General features: G+C 42.8%; 1 protein-coding gene across 2 annotated transcripts in view; it reads right to left on the bottom strand.

Moving 5' to 3' along the window:
* adgra1b (adhesion G protein-coupled receptor A1b) overlaps positions 1–14242 on the bottom strand; it is a 483085-nt gene that overhangs the window by 209644 nt on the left and 259199 nt on the right. For both annotated transcript variants that reach the window (XM_080205590.1, XM_080205591.1), the window contains one exon: positions 11516–11714. In XM_080205590.1, the coding sequence (XP_080061716.1) occupies positions 11516–11714 (199 nt within the window). The remainder of the gene's footprint in view (positions 1–11515; positions 11715–14242) is intronic.

Consider the following 14242-nt stretch of genomic DNA (forward strand, 5'->3'; position numbering starts at 1 on the left):
TATTAATCCTAACCTTGGTTTTTTTTGTAGAAACCGTGAAGATTAGTTACTGAACATATTCACAAGAGTCTGCCCATGTACTTTTAACCCAAAAAAAAACAAAAAATTGAGCAACAAAAATGAACTTTATTACATGAGACAAAAACGATTGGAAAGTTTTTGATATAAACGCTCTGAAATTATTCAAATTTCATACTTTTTTTTAATACCCTTACAGACATAAAATCTCAGTAAAGATTTACCACTTTTGCAACATTAAGAGTTGGGCTAGTTCAATTTCAAATTGTTTTCTTCTGGTAGATTTTTGAGCAATCACTAGATGCTTTTCCTCAGCTGGTACCTCCTTAAGACACCCAACAACTACACTCTAAACACAGTATTACTCCATCTTCACATCAAACATGAGTTCCCAAAATTCAGAACCCCAACAGTTTAGCAGGATTTCTTACTTGACAGTCTAGGCCAATGCCTTCACCCCAGGTATACACACACTGACTGAGCTGCCCTTCTGTCTTTCCCCGTGCCTCTGTGTTTTTGGACCCTGGCAGTAGGCAACAGCACAGCTTTTTCTACTTTTTTTTATTTCACTGAATTCCTGACCTCTTTGTAACCCATCTGCATGCATACAAACAGGGCCTCCAGACTTCCCAGCACCCATCTCACAAAAAAAAACAAAATGAAACTAGAACCATGTTTCCTTTTTTTTACTCATACAAATGCAAATATAATTTAAGTTTAAAGTTATACAATAGTTAAATTTTCCTGTCCCATTGGGGTGGGTCCTGCAGTAGATTTAGCGGCCCAGCCTAAAGTCCATTGATTTGCAGCAGTGCTGGATGATTTTTGACAGCAGGCAGGACTTGAAAATCCAACCACTGTTCCTAACAAATCAGAGAATTTCCAGCTAAGAGCATAGGAGCAGGAGCAGGAGTAGGCTACTCAACCTGTCGAACCTACTTTGTCATTCCTCAGTTGGTATCTCTCCCTGGCTGGTCCTCCACCTCAACACCACTTTCCTACACTCCTCTTTGTACAGTGCCATGACATTTTTAAACATGAATGGGAAACCCAGAAAAGACAGGCATGGTCTTGTGTTGTGCCTCCTCTGAAAAATAGCACTGCTGACAATGCAGCAATCCCTCAGTACTGTGTCAAGGTTGAATTTTTTCACAGTCATACCTGATAAGTCATTGTAACCTTACTGGACGTACGGTAGAATTCCTTTTATACACATAAAGGGAGCTCCCATGGCTCTTCTGGCAAACTTACAGCCACTCAGATGCTCTGTCAGAGACTTGATGGGCTGAAAGCCTGCTTCAGAACTGTAGGGATTCTATGATTCAGAGGAAATTGCTGTTCCGAGGTTATTTGCATGCACACTGCATAATGAAAAGCAGGAGGCAGAATTGGAAAGACTCACTAGTCAGCTCCTTGACAGTTTTTCCCGCTGCACCGCTGAATTGAGAGAAAACAATCTCTAACAGTTATTTACATAAATTTGATTGGATTATAAGGCGCTGGAAATCAGATTCTGGTTAGCTTGACCTCAGAGCTCAGTGTGACTCGGACTATTAGATTGTGCCTCCAGTTAACAAGAAGTGAAACATATTTACCTACAAATTATAATATCCCAAGCGATACCTATTTGATTTTTGCATCCCAGCTTATCACAGTTTGTTTAATGCTAAATTTTAAGCATTATCAAATTTAAAATGAAACCCTGTTGTTTGCAATGGCGAAGTGAGTAAGATTTAAAATGGTCTCAATTCCAGCAACACAATGCAAAAATGCTTGTATTATACACAAAAGCCTTTGGGATAGAAATTCAGCTTGGGTGGTAATGTGAAACAATTGGTATCACATTGACCATCTGCTATCCAGTCTCCCCCATACTCAGTTCAACTGACATTAATCAAACCTTATTCTGGGTGGGGTATACTACAGTCAATAAGGCCAAATTGACACTGCCTTTTTAATATCACCTCGCCATGTGAATTTCTACCCTTTTTCTTTCCATAGCCTTCTTGAGCTGCTGCCATCCACCTGGTGTAGATATACTCTTGGTCGTGTGAGGAAGGGAGTTCCAGATTTTTAACCCAGTAACACTGAAAGAACTGCAATATAATTTCAAGATGTGGATATGCCGGTGTTGGACTGGGGTAAACACAGCAAAAAGTCTGACAACACCCGGTTTAAGTCCAACCGATTTATTTGATAGTAAACTCACTAGCTTTCGAGGTTTCACCCTTCGTCAGGTGAACTCTCCATTCACCTGACGAAGAGGGAAACCTCGAAAGCTAGTGAGTTTACTATCAAATAAATCAGTTGGACTTAAACCAGGTGTTGTCAGACTTTTTATTATATAATTTCAAATCAGGATGATGTGTCACTTGGTGGGGAACTTGCAGGTGGTGGTGGTGTTGCCATGCATTTGCTGCTCTTCAAGTTGGCAAAGGCCACTGGTTTGGTAGGTCCTGTTAAAGGAGGCTTGGTGAGTGACTGCAGTGCATCGTTAGTTAGTACACACTACTGCCACTATGTTCCAGTAGAGGAGGCATTAAATGATTAAGGGTGATGGATGAGGGGCAAATTAATTGATCTGCAGTGTTCAAGTTTCTTGAGTGTTTGGTAGAGCTGTACTCATCCAAGCAAGTGGGGAACATTCCATTACACTTCTGACTTGTGCCTTTTAGGACAGATATTGGAGAGTCTCTGTCCTGCTCTTGTAACCGTAGTATTTACACGGCTAGTCCAGTTCCATTTCTGGTCAATGGTAACCTCCCAGAATGTTGGCAGATAATCATTTTCCCCAGGACAGAGCAATAGGGAGGACCACTAATTTTCAGATACATTATAATGAGACTGACAACTGGAGACAAAGCTAATGTGGAACAATTCATACATTAATTCTGCTTCTCTCTCCAACAGATTCCTAGGACTGTTAGTTAACACCTGAGGGGCCAGTGTATGGGGAGGGCTCAAAAGAGCACAAACCAATTGTTCTCTCAGGCATACAACGTTCATCCTCCCACCACGGCCTTCCTTCCCTTTCTCTAGCCTGACAGCAGCCAGGCCAAACTAAGATAGAGTGGTCTGAAACTGGAAATAGGGTTCTCCATACACAGAGCTGCTTGAGGGTAGTCTCTCCAAGCCTATCGGCAGTCTCCTCTGCTGAATATTATCAGCGTCCTACCATCAATGGTGCAGCTACTGGGGTATTGCTGCACTGAAACACCAGGGGTACTCGTAAGTTGGCATGAAGGGAATGCACAAGGATAAATAATCGGCTTTTAGTTATGATATGAAATAATATGATCCATAAATTTGATTTGGAATATTTGTTTTGTGCTGGCTTTCGTTTTTACACTCTGGTCAAGCATTCACTGATGGTCAGTGACAGAGGCAGGGTAAGGCATGGAACAGTTGGTAAATGTTGAATCAGGGTTGTTGTTAGCGATATTGCACTTGGATAAGTTTTCATTGGAAACTTGGAGAACAAAGGGCTGCCTAGATGACCTGCTTCTCCTCCTGCTCGTCATCCAGTTAGTGGTCATGGTTGTCCTTTCAGGAAAGTGAGGTTGTGCAGTCTGACTTGCGAAAGTGAGGTCTGACTTGTGGCAGACCAGAACAAGTCTTGACATGGGCTCTGCTGAGTGTCATGGGGCAGCTCCAAGGCAGCCCAGCAGCAGACGTTATTTCATTATGCAATGGTCTCCTCAATCACATCTTGTGTGGCAGCACTGTCTTCATGAGTGCATGTATGCATGTGATGTTGCCAGAGCTAGCAACCTTACAGTCAGCAGGTAGCTTTTGTCAATTTTGATTTGCTATGGTGTCTCAGATACTTGTGTGGTGGACTGCCACGAGTGAAGGCCTACCTGACTGTTGACAGGATACTCGGCACTAGCCTGTGAGCTTCTCTGCCTGTGGTTGCACACCAACTGCACATTCAGGTAGTGGAAACCCTTTTGGTTCCAGTGTAAAGCAGAGTTGACTGCGGCAACTCCTAAGTGATGTGCATGCAGTCAATGTCACCCTAAGCCATGCGCAGCCAGCAATCCGAGTGAAACTGCTGACAAACTCCACCTGCCTCTGTCTGCCAAAAGGAATTATAATGTAAGTAGCTCTCAATGAACAGAGAGAATCAGTGTCAGTTATACAATAGCGGAATGTTGAAAATATCTCCATCCCTGCATGGAGAGAGCCAAATGCAAAAAGCTTGAGCGCCACAGTAACCTTCACAGCCAGTGGCAATGTGGCCCTCATCCTGCTCTGAAGTTGTGGTTGTGGCTGTGGCTGCCACAGGATGGTGGATTTCAGTGAGAATGTCCCTTGCTGAGGTGCAGATGTCAGACATGCTGTTCCTTGTTGAAGTGCGAATGGGACAACTGCTCTGTGAACATCAATATTGAGCGTCCATCTCGCTATGCTCTTCTTTGCAGTAGCTTGTCATGTTCTGTGTCACCTCTGCTTATTCCCCAAAACATTCTGTATTCGGTTTCACAATGGCAGCACTGGTGTTATATGTTAACATACTTTGGGCAAGCATTGATTGTGCGTGCGCTAATGCTGACACCAACATGGCGTCAAGTGCAACACCCATCAGATATATGCATGCGCACCTTGGTTGTCATTTTGCACTACAAGTGCCATCCCAACACCAAAAAAAGGCAACACTGATCCAAAGTTCTGACTGATCGAGTGTTCTGTATGTTTCAATCCCTGTTTGCACTAAGAACCTGTGTTCGTTTACCCGAGTGACTGCACCAATATATGTGATCATAAATATTTATACAGAATTCAAATTAAGGCTTAACTCTAATTTATCAGAAATGGTCGTGTCAATTAATAATTTCAGTATATTCTAGCTTTTCTTTCCTCCAACTGTATAAAGTAGTAGACGATCAAACTGTCAGGATATTTATGTTGCATCTACATCAATTTGTGTCAATGGTTACTTTTTCCAAATAAAGTAATTCAATTAGATAACAGTTCATAAAGTTAATTCAAGCAGAATAATTGCATTTTTGTGTGCTAGACCAATGAAATAGGCAGCGTAACCTAAGTGAGGCAATTTTTAAGTAATGCACAAAATGGGCATTAGGTCAGTGGAATGGTTTTGCTACACACCTATTGCCGTCAGTGTGAAGACCTCCCCATGTAGAAGCGGGCCCTTCTGATATGGGGAAACAGCCTGCGGGAGGGCAGGAAGTGGCCCAAAATTGGGTAGGTCAATTGGCCACCAAGTGGGCGGCCGCCCTCACAGGTTCACTGTTGCTGATGCTTTGCCATTGCAGCACAATAACATGACCTCCCGTCCCGCTGCCTTCCCTGCCATGTTACCACCCCTCTCACCTTCCAGCCTGTCACCAATTGGCTGGGGAAAATTAAGACCAGGCAGTCCTCGGTGAGGGGGGGGGGCGGTTCTCAGCTTTCTGAGGCTGTGAGGAAGAGCACACCTGCTTCTTCTGGGCCCAACAATGGAAAAAATAGAAGTCTCTGGTCTGTATTTTGAGCATCCACGGTGGCCCCATTAAGGTCTGCTCAATGCATACATGATGAGCCAGTTTATACCTGCAAAATGTAATCATGCTCCTGCAGATGATCCACTTTTTCATATTTAAGCAGCTTTCCATCTGTGTCATACAAGGCTAGACTGCTAATCAGGCTTAAGTACTCTTCCAATTTTCAAATGCTGCCTGCTCATTTTTCAGACAAAAAATGGATGGCCAGCAGTTTGAAATTATTTTCCCAACATCTCTTTACAGTGAGATCATGATCCCTTTTAGATCTGTGGCCTTTGGTTTCTTTTTCCCGAACACTAGTCTCACAGGCAGTCTGACATTACCAAAGATGTGCAGGTTAGGTGGATTGGCAATGCTGGGTTGCTCCTTAGTGTCACAACATGTGTAGGGTAGGGGGATTAGTGGGGTAAATGCATGGGGTTACGGGGATAGGGCCTGAGTGAGATGGTGTTTTGAAGATTTGGTGCAGACTCGACGGCTGGTTGGCCTGCTTCTGCACTGTAGCGATTCTATGATTACACACCAGTTTCACACACACCACCAATTAAGTTAGGGCATTTTGGTTAGTTATATTGGCTAAGTGCTAAATTACATGCAAACATACATAATGGACAAGGTGCAGGAGCAGGCCACTTGACCTCTTGAAGATCATGGTTGATCTGATAGTAACCTCAAATCGGTATCCCACCTAACCCCAATAACCTGTCAGGACCTTGCTCACAAAGAATCTATCAAACTCTACTTTAAAAATATTCAAACTCTACTTTAAAACTATTCAAAGATTCTGCTTTCTCTGCCTTTTCAGGAAAAGAATTCCAAAGACTCACGACCATCTAAGAAGCCATTTCACCTCATCTCTGTTTTAAACACCTTATTTTTAAACATTAAGCCCTTGTTTGAGATTCTCCTCCAAGGGGAGTCATTATCAAACTTATACAGCACAGAAATAGACCCTTCGGCCCACCATGTCTACACTGACCATCAAATACCAATCTATACTAATCCCATTTAACAGCACTTGGTCCATAGCCTACTATGCCTTGGTGATCCAGTGCTCGGCCAGATGCTTCTTAAATGTTGCAAGAGTACCTGTCTCCACCATCATCTCAGGCAGCACGTTTCATATTTCCATCACCCTCTGGGTGAAAAACCTTTTCCTCAGATCCCTCCTCTGAAATCACCTTAAACTGACACCCTCTGGCTTTAGACACCTCCGCCATGGGGAAAAGATTCTTATGATCTACTGTAACTACCCCTCTCATAATTTTGCATGCCTCTATCAGCCTCTTCAGCTCCAGGGCAAACAAACCCAGCTTATCGAGTATCTCCTCATGGCTGAGACCTTCCATTTCAGGCAACGTCCTGGTGAATCTCCTCTGCACCCTTTCCAGTGCAATCACATCCTTCTGATAATGTGGCAACCAGAACTACACACGATATTCCATCTGTAGCCTAACCAATGTTTTATAAAGTTGTTCCAAATCTCCCTGCTCCTTTATTCTATGGCCCGGCAAATGAAGACGTTGTGCACACGGATACAGAACTTCTGGTTTTGTCCTTTTATACTCTCCTGTTGGATTTATGCTCTCTATTCTCTCCTGTCAGTTTGTTTTTCATTTCCCGTGATAGCATTTTTCTCTTTTGCCTTGTGTCTACTCTTTAATTTTGATCTTCTGAAATTTGATCCCTTGCCCCCACTTTTTGATTTAAAAACCTCTTTACTTCCCTAGTTTTGCAGCTGGCAAGAACACCAGTCCCAGCACGGTTCAAATGTAGACTATGCCAAAGGTACATATCCCACTTTCCCCACTACTGCTGCCAGTGGCCCACAAACTGGAATCCAGTTCTCCCACGCCAAACTTTCAGCCACGCATTTGTCTCTCTGATCTGATTTTTCCTATGCCAATTTGCATGTGGCTCAGGTACTAGCCCATCGATTATGATCTTTGAGGTTCTGCTTTTTAATTTGTGCCAAGCTCCTCATACTGATTATGCACCTTCTTTGCCCTGCCTATGTCATTGATACCTACATGGACCATGACAACTCGGTCCTTGCCCTTCTCTCCAGTCCCATGCAGGTGTCCTGAACCTTGGCACCAGGCAGGCCACACAGCCATCTGGTCTCATGCTCTTCACTGCAGAGAATGGTGTCAATCCCTATGACCATACTGTCCACTATTACCACTACATTACTTGTTATGCCCATTCTCCTCCCGGCTTCATTAGCTTCCTCTACCAAGGTGCCAGTTAGTTCATCTATCCTACAGCGCCCATTCTCATCCAAACAAGCTGACAGAACCTTAAACCTGTTGGACAATTGCAAGGGCCGAGGCTCCTGCACCTTGTCCTCTAGGCCCCCTTACCTTCCTCACTTGCAGTCACACCCTCGTGTCCCTGACGAATGACCAAATCAGAAGACCCTATCCTAAAGTGTGTGACCGCCTCCAGGAATAAAGTATCCAGGTAACTTTCCCTCTCCCTGAAGTGCCACAGTGTCTGCAGCTCAGCCTCTAGCTCAAGAACTTGATGCTGAGTTCATGCAAATACCTACTGCAGATGTGTCTGCCCAAGATGTAGGAGTATCCACAAACTCCTACATCTTGCAGTCACAGCGCATCACCTGCCCTGCCATCTCCAATATGTGTTAATTAATTAATAATTCTGAATGAATTAATAATTGTGAATGAATTAATTCATAATTAATAAAGCCTATACCTCCCAACAGGATTTTTACTGCTAGTAAACCTAATCACTTACATGATTTTCACATGCTGTGTCTTTCATTACCATAAGAATCTGATTGCACAGCAGAATCACATACACACACACATCTATCATTTATAGTTGAGTGCTAAGGCCAACAACAGATTCACTCTTTTAAACAATATTAATTTCATTTTTATTATGGGAGTTATGGTATGTTTACTTGTAGGGGAGGTGATGGCCTAGTGTTAATATCGTTAGACTATTAATCCAAAAACTCAGCTGTTGCTCAATCCAGGTTCGAAACCTGCCACGGCAGTGGGTGAAATTTGAATCCAATAACAATATCTGGAATTAACAATCGACTGATGACCATGAAACTATTGTCGACGCTCACTAATGTCCTTTAAGAAAGGAAATCTGCCATCCTTATCTGGTCTGGCTGACATACAACTCCAGAGCCACAGCAATGTGGTTGACTCTCAATTGCCCGCCAAGGCCAACTAGGGTGGACAATAAATGCTGGCCAGCCAGCAACACTTATTTCCCATGAATGAGAAAGAAAATCCCAGGGACTGTATTCTGGAATTCTGTCCAATTTTCAATTTTATTAAATTCTCCAGACAAATGTTTTTTCTGGCAAGATAAAGAGAAGGGATGACTCCATGTTAATAAATAACCATGATAGCTTAACAATTGCATCAATGATGATTTTTAATAGCTTATTTTGAAATGCTAAGTGAATTATGCATTGTAATAATCCAGAAGAAAACAAAAAGGAATAACAAAGTGACAGGTTAAGGATCGAATGTTATATTTTGTACAAGACCTTTCAGTTTTTTCATTTGGCTGAACTATAAGGCAGGAAACACTGAAAAATTTCAAACATAAAGGTCAACATCTTTCAATTTTAGTTTCTTGTATCTTTCTTTCAATCATACTACTGAATTCTCAAGGACTGAAGGACATCAATCATCACAGAAGGACTAGTTTTCATTTATTCTTAGATAGTGGGAATAAAATTCAGTTCCATGAAGGAGGCATTGCCTCCTACTTTTCACGCACTGAAGCACTTCTCAATCTCAGCCAAAGCATGCAGCTGGATTTTATGGCCCTCTGTTCATGTGTTTGAAGGGTGGGGGCAGGGGCTCATAAAATGAAAATGTGGTCTTCTCGCTACCTTATCACTTACCCCTGCCCACTCTCCCATTTTAAGGGGGGCAGTAGATGCAATGAGCCATGAAAATTATTCATTTGGCCTGTCATTTTACTCGTGGCAGGGTAATGCCATGGATAATGATGGAGTTGGGCAAGAAGCAGGGGAATGCTTTGGGGATTTCACAATGCCCATGGGGGTGCATCCCCAACAAGGTCATAACCCCCCTTTAGCCCTGACCCCTGACCTCTCAAACTTGGGCCCCACCTCCTTCACCCACCTCACTGAGGCCTACCAATCATGCCTCACTGATATCCTTGATGTAACTACAGCCCGGCTTCCGTTATCTCTTTTTTGGGTATTTGTAGTCTCTGATTGGCTGACAACTGTCTAAAGTGGGGCTTCCTCTTCAGATAGGGGTGGACGTCTCACCCTGAGGCAATTAATGTAAAATTATTTCATGGCAGCTAGCTTAATTGTAGGTAGCCGTACAAACAATTTTTCGGTTGGAGAGGTGTTGAGGAACATGGCACCTTGTGGAATTAATCCATCGCTTGACTCAGGAGCCATGTTAGGTCCAAAGCTAGGAAAATCTCATTGCACAAGGTCCTATATTCTCCAGCATGCAGAAAACTCAAGCATCTAAGGAATGCTTGCTAAATTAGTGGCAGGCTTTTAAGGCAACATTTACAGCCATAGAGGAACAGAAAGCAAACCTACTGGGACACGTTCACAGGCTTTGACTCCACCAAATAAAACCATGACAGAACAGGCCTTAAGACAGTCCAACTTCATGTTTAAATTAAAGTGATCAAGAACATGACAGATATAGGAAAGGATTTTTTGTTTATAACTTAATAGCATTAGGATGGTTAATGAAACAGTCTCTGCAGCTTCAGTTAAAATCCCACTTTCTCCACATTCTGATGGTCAAGATGCCACATCAAGCTTGGTGTGGAAAAGTTAAAATACGATCCCATCCCCTCTCCCCCGCACCCCTTTCCCACCATACAACATTCCCGCAAGTACCGCCCCCGGCATTGCCCTCATGTCGACATGAATAAATAACGTAACAGAACAGAACTACAATCCCACCCAGGTCCTATTCCAGGAATCCCACACATTTATCCTGCTAATCCCCCTGGGGTCAATTTAGCATGGCCAATCAACCTAACCTGCGCATCTTTAGAGTGTGTGAGGAAACTGGAGCACCCAGAGAAATCCCACGCAGACACAGAGAGAATGTGCAGACCCCACGCAGTGACCCGAGGCCAAAATTGAACCTGGGCCCGTGGCACTGTGAGGCCACAGTACTAACCACTGTGCCACCATGTCGCCCAGCGCACCATGACAATACTGTGAAGAAATATTTCAAGATATTGTACAATACGACGGTCACCTCCCCACCACCTTCTCAAAGACAACTAGGGATGGGCAATAAATGCTGGCCAGCCAGCGATGCCTATGTCCCATGAATGAATAGAAAAAAATATATTTTCTAACATCATAATTAATGATCTCATTGGCTTTTGGGAAGGACATGCATTATTGGAAAATGATTGAATCAAAGGTAAATAGTTAGCATGACGTTTTGAATAATAATTTGGTCTATTTGGCCATTCTAGTTGAATTATGTGAGGATGGGCCATTGGTGTATTCCCAGTTAGATACTGGGGTGCGGTCTCCCTGTTTTGTCAAACTTTGAGCCAAGTCTCACAAGAGCACTCCCGGCTGGGTTAGTATGAATTTTCCACATCCTACACATGCCACTCATGATTAGCTTCTAATCAACTTCTAATCAGTGTAAAGTTCTGAAAATAGAAATTATAGATTTTTTTCTGTTACATATAGACTCTAAGATTAATTTCTTTGCATTTCTGTAAGCAATAGCAAGGTATTATCCAATAGCAAATATCCCCCTGCAAGACCAGAACTGGACTGAAAATGCGCAATAAATCCATTTTACTTTGACTTATTGTGGCTAATAGAGCTGCAAGTTCATAATGGGGAGTCTCAAATATGGTTCTGAAAGTGAAAAATAGTTATTTAACACATTGTTCCAACCAATCCACTAAAGAGTCAGATTAATTCTGCTATGAACTCTGCAATGCTTGGTTATGCCATTAATTACCTGGCTGAAGGCATGAAGGACTCTTGTAACTTCATTTGCATAGGCACACTCTGTGTAATTCCCTTCTTCCCAGCGTCCGCTTCTATCACATTTACGCCAAGCTTTTCTCTGTCGATGGTCTCCATAATAAGGCACAGATCCAAATGGATATCGAGTGCAGGTGTAGTAAGCTGTGATACCAGCCAGTGTTCTAGGCCATCTGTGAAAGACAGTGAAAGTAGTAGGAAAGTAAATAAGAAAAGATGCTTTTTAAAATAATATTCCGATAGTTATTACAGTGAGCAATTTTGATATAACAGGAGGATAAGCTTTATAAGATACTGTTTTCTGCTTTATCCTTTCTGTTATCAAATTTACAACTATTAATAACTGCTATCATAACAATGGGGTACTTTGGTACCATAGAGTCATAGAGGTTTACAACATGGAAACAAGCCCTTCTGTCCAACTTGCCCATGCCGACTAGTTTTTACTATAAAGTTAGTGCCAATTGCCCATATCCCTCAATACCCATCTTGGACTATGAAGAGAGACTAAATAGACTGGGTCTGTACTCGTTGGAGTTTAGAAGGATGAGGGGAGATCTTATAGAGACGTATAAGGTAATGAAGGGGATGGATAGGGTAGAGGTAGAGAGATTCTTCCCGCTCAGAAAGGACAGCAGGACTAGAGGGCACAGCCTCAAGATAAGGGGAGGGCAGTTTAGAATGGAGTTGAGGAGGAACTTCTTCACTCAAAGGGTGGTGGATCTCTGGAATTCTCTGCCCATTGAAGTGGTGGAGGCTACCTCGCTAAATATATTTAAGACACGGGAAAATAGGTTTTTGGTAGGCAAGGGAATTAAGGGTTATGGGGAGAAAGCGGGAAAGTGGAACTGAGCCACTTCAGATCAGCCATGATCTTATTGAATGACGGGGCAGGCTCGAAGGGCTAGATGGCCTACTCCTGCTTCTATTTCTTATGTGCTTATGTACCCATGAAATTGCCTAAATGCTTTTTAAAAGACAAAATTGCACCCACCTCTACTACTACCTCTGACAGTTCCTTTCAGACACACCATCCTGTGTGAGAAAAAATTGCCCTCTGGATCCTTTCGTTTCTCTCTCCTCACACCTTAAACTTATGCCCTCTAGTTTTAGACTCCCCGACCTTTCGGAAAAGATATTGACTATCTACCTTATTTATTCCCCTCATTATTTTACAGACCCCTATAAGATCACCACCTCAGCCTTTTACACTACAGGGAAAGAAGTCCCAGACTATCCAGCCTCTCCTTATAATGCGAACTATCAAGCCCCGGGAACATCCTAGTAAGTCTTTACTAAACTAGAAAGAGTGCAAATATGTCCTTTCTATAGTAGGGTAACCACAATTGTACACAGTATTCCAAGTGTGGCCTTAGCAATGTCTTGTACAATTTCAACAAGATGTCCCAACTCCTGTATTCAGTGTTTTGACCAATAAAGTCATGTGCTGAATACCTTCTTCACTACCCTGTCCATCTGTGACTCCACTTTCAAGGCGCTATGAACCTGTACTCCTTGATCTCATTGTTCTCTAACTCTCCACAACACCCTACCATTAACTTTCGATCTATCAAAATGCATCACGTTGCATTTATCTAAATCAAACTCCATCTGCCAGTCATCAGCCCACTGGTTCAATTGATTTACATCCTGTTGCAACCCTAGATAACCTTCTTCACTGTCCACTATGCCACCAATTTTGGTGTAATCTGCAAACTTACTAACCATGCCTCCTAAATTTTCATCCAAATCATTAATATAAATGACAATTAACAGTGGACCCAACACCGATCCCTGAGGCACACCACTGGTCACAGGCCTCCAGTTTGAAAAATAACCTCTACAACCACCCTCTATCTTCCATCGCCAAGCCAATTTTGTATCCAATTGCTACCTCACCCTGGATCCCTTGAGATTTAACTTTATGCAACAGCCTGCTATAGGGTACCTTGCCAAAGTCTATGTAGACGACATTGACAGCGCTGCCCTCATCTGCCACTACCAGTCTCTAATAGCACTGGCAATTGGATCCTGGAATTTAGGAACTTATTAATGAGCCTGATAGCATTTGGTCATGTTGGGGGCAAGGCATTACCATTTGAGCTGAAATATCCTAGAATTAATTACCTAAGGGTAATTGTCAGATCAATGAAGGTGAAACCTGATGACTCAGCATGTATCATAGGATCGTTGCAGTGCAGATGGAGGCCATTCAGCCCATCCAGTCTGCACACAAAGAGCATCTTACTCAGGCCCATCTCCTATTCCCTTAACACTGCGCATTTACCATGGCTAATCCACCTAACATACATATCTTTGGACACTAAGTGGCAATTTACCATGGCCAATCCACTTTACCTGCATACCTTTGGACTGTGGGAGGAAACCGGAGCACCGGGAGGAAACCCTAGCAGACACAGGAGGAATGTGCAAACTCCACACAGACAGTGACCCAAGGCTGGAATTGAATCTGTACCCTTAGCACTGTGAACAGCAGTGCTAACCACTGTGCTACCATGCCACCCCACCACCCCAAACTTTATTTTAATGTCAAATTTTTATCATGATGGAGAAATTTGAAATTCCACAAATGCGAAATTACTTTTTCACGGCGAATGAGGAATATAGAGATTCTGTGATTCTGTGACACCATAGCCTTTTGGGGTGGCAGGTGGCACAGTGGTTAGCACTGCTGCCTTAC

Source organism: Carcharhinus amblyrhynchos, chromosome 17 (genome assembly GCF_965287045.1).
Source record: "Carcharhinus amblyrhynchos chromosome 17, sCarAmb.v2.hapA, whole genome shotgun sequence".
In the NCBI taxonomy this organism is placed as follows: domain Eukaryota; kingdom Metazoa; phylum Chordata; class Chondrichthyes; order Carcharhiniformes; family Carcharhinidae; genus Carcharhinus; species Carcharhinus amblyrhynchos.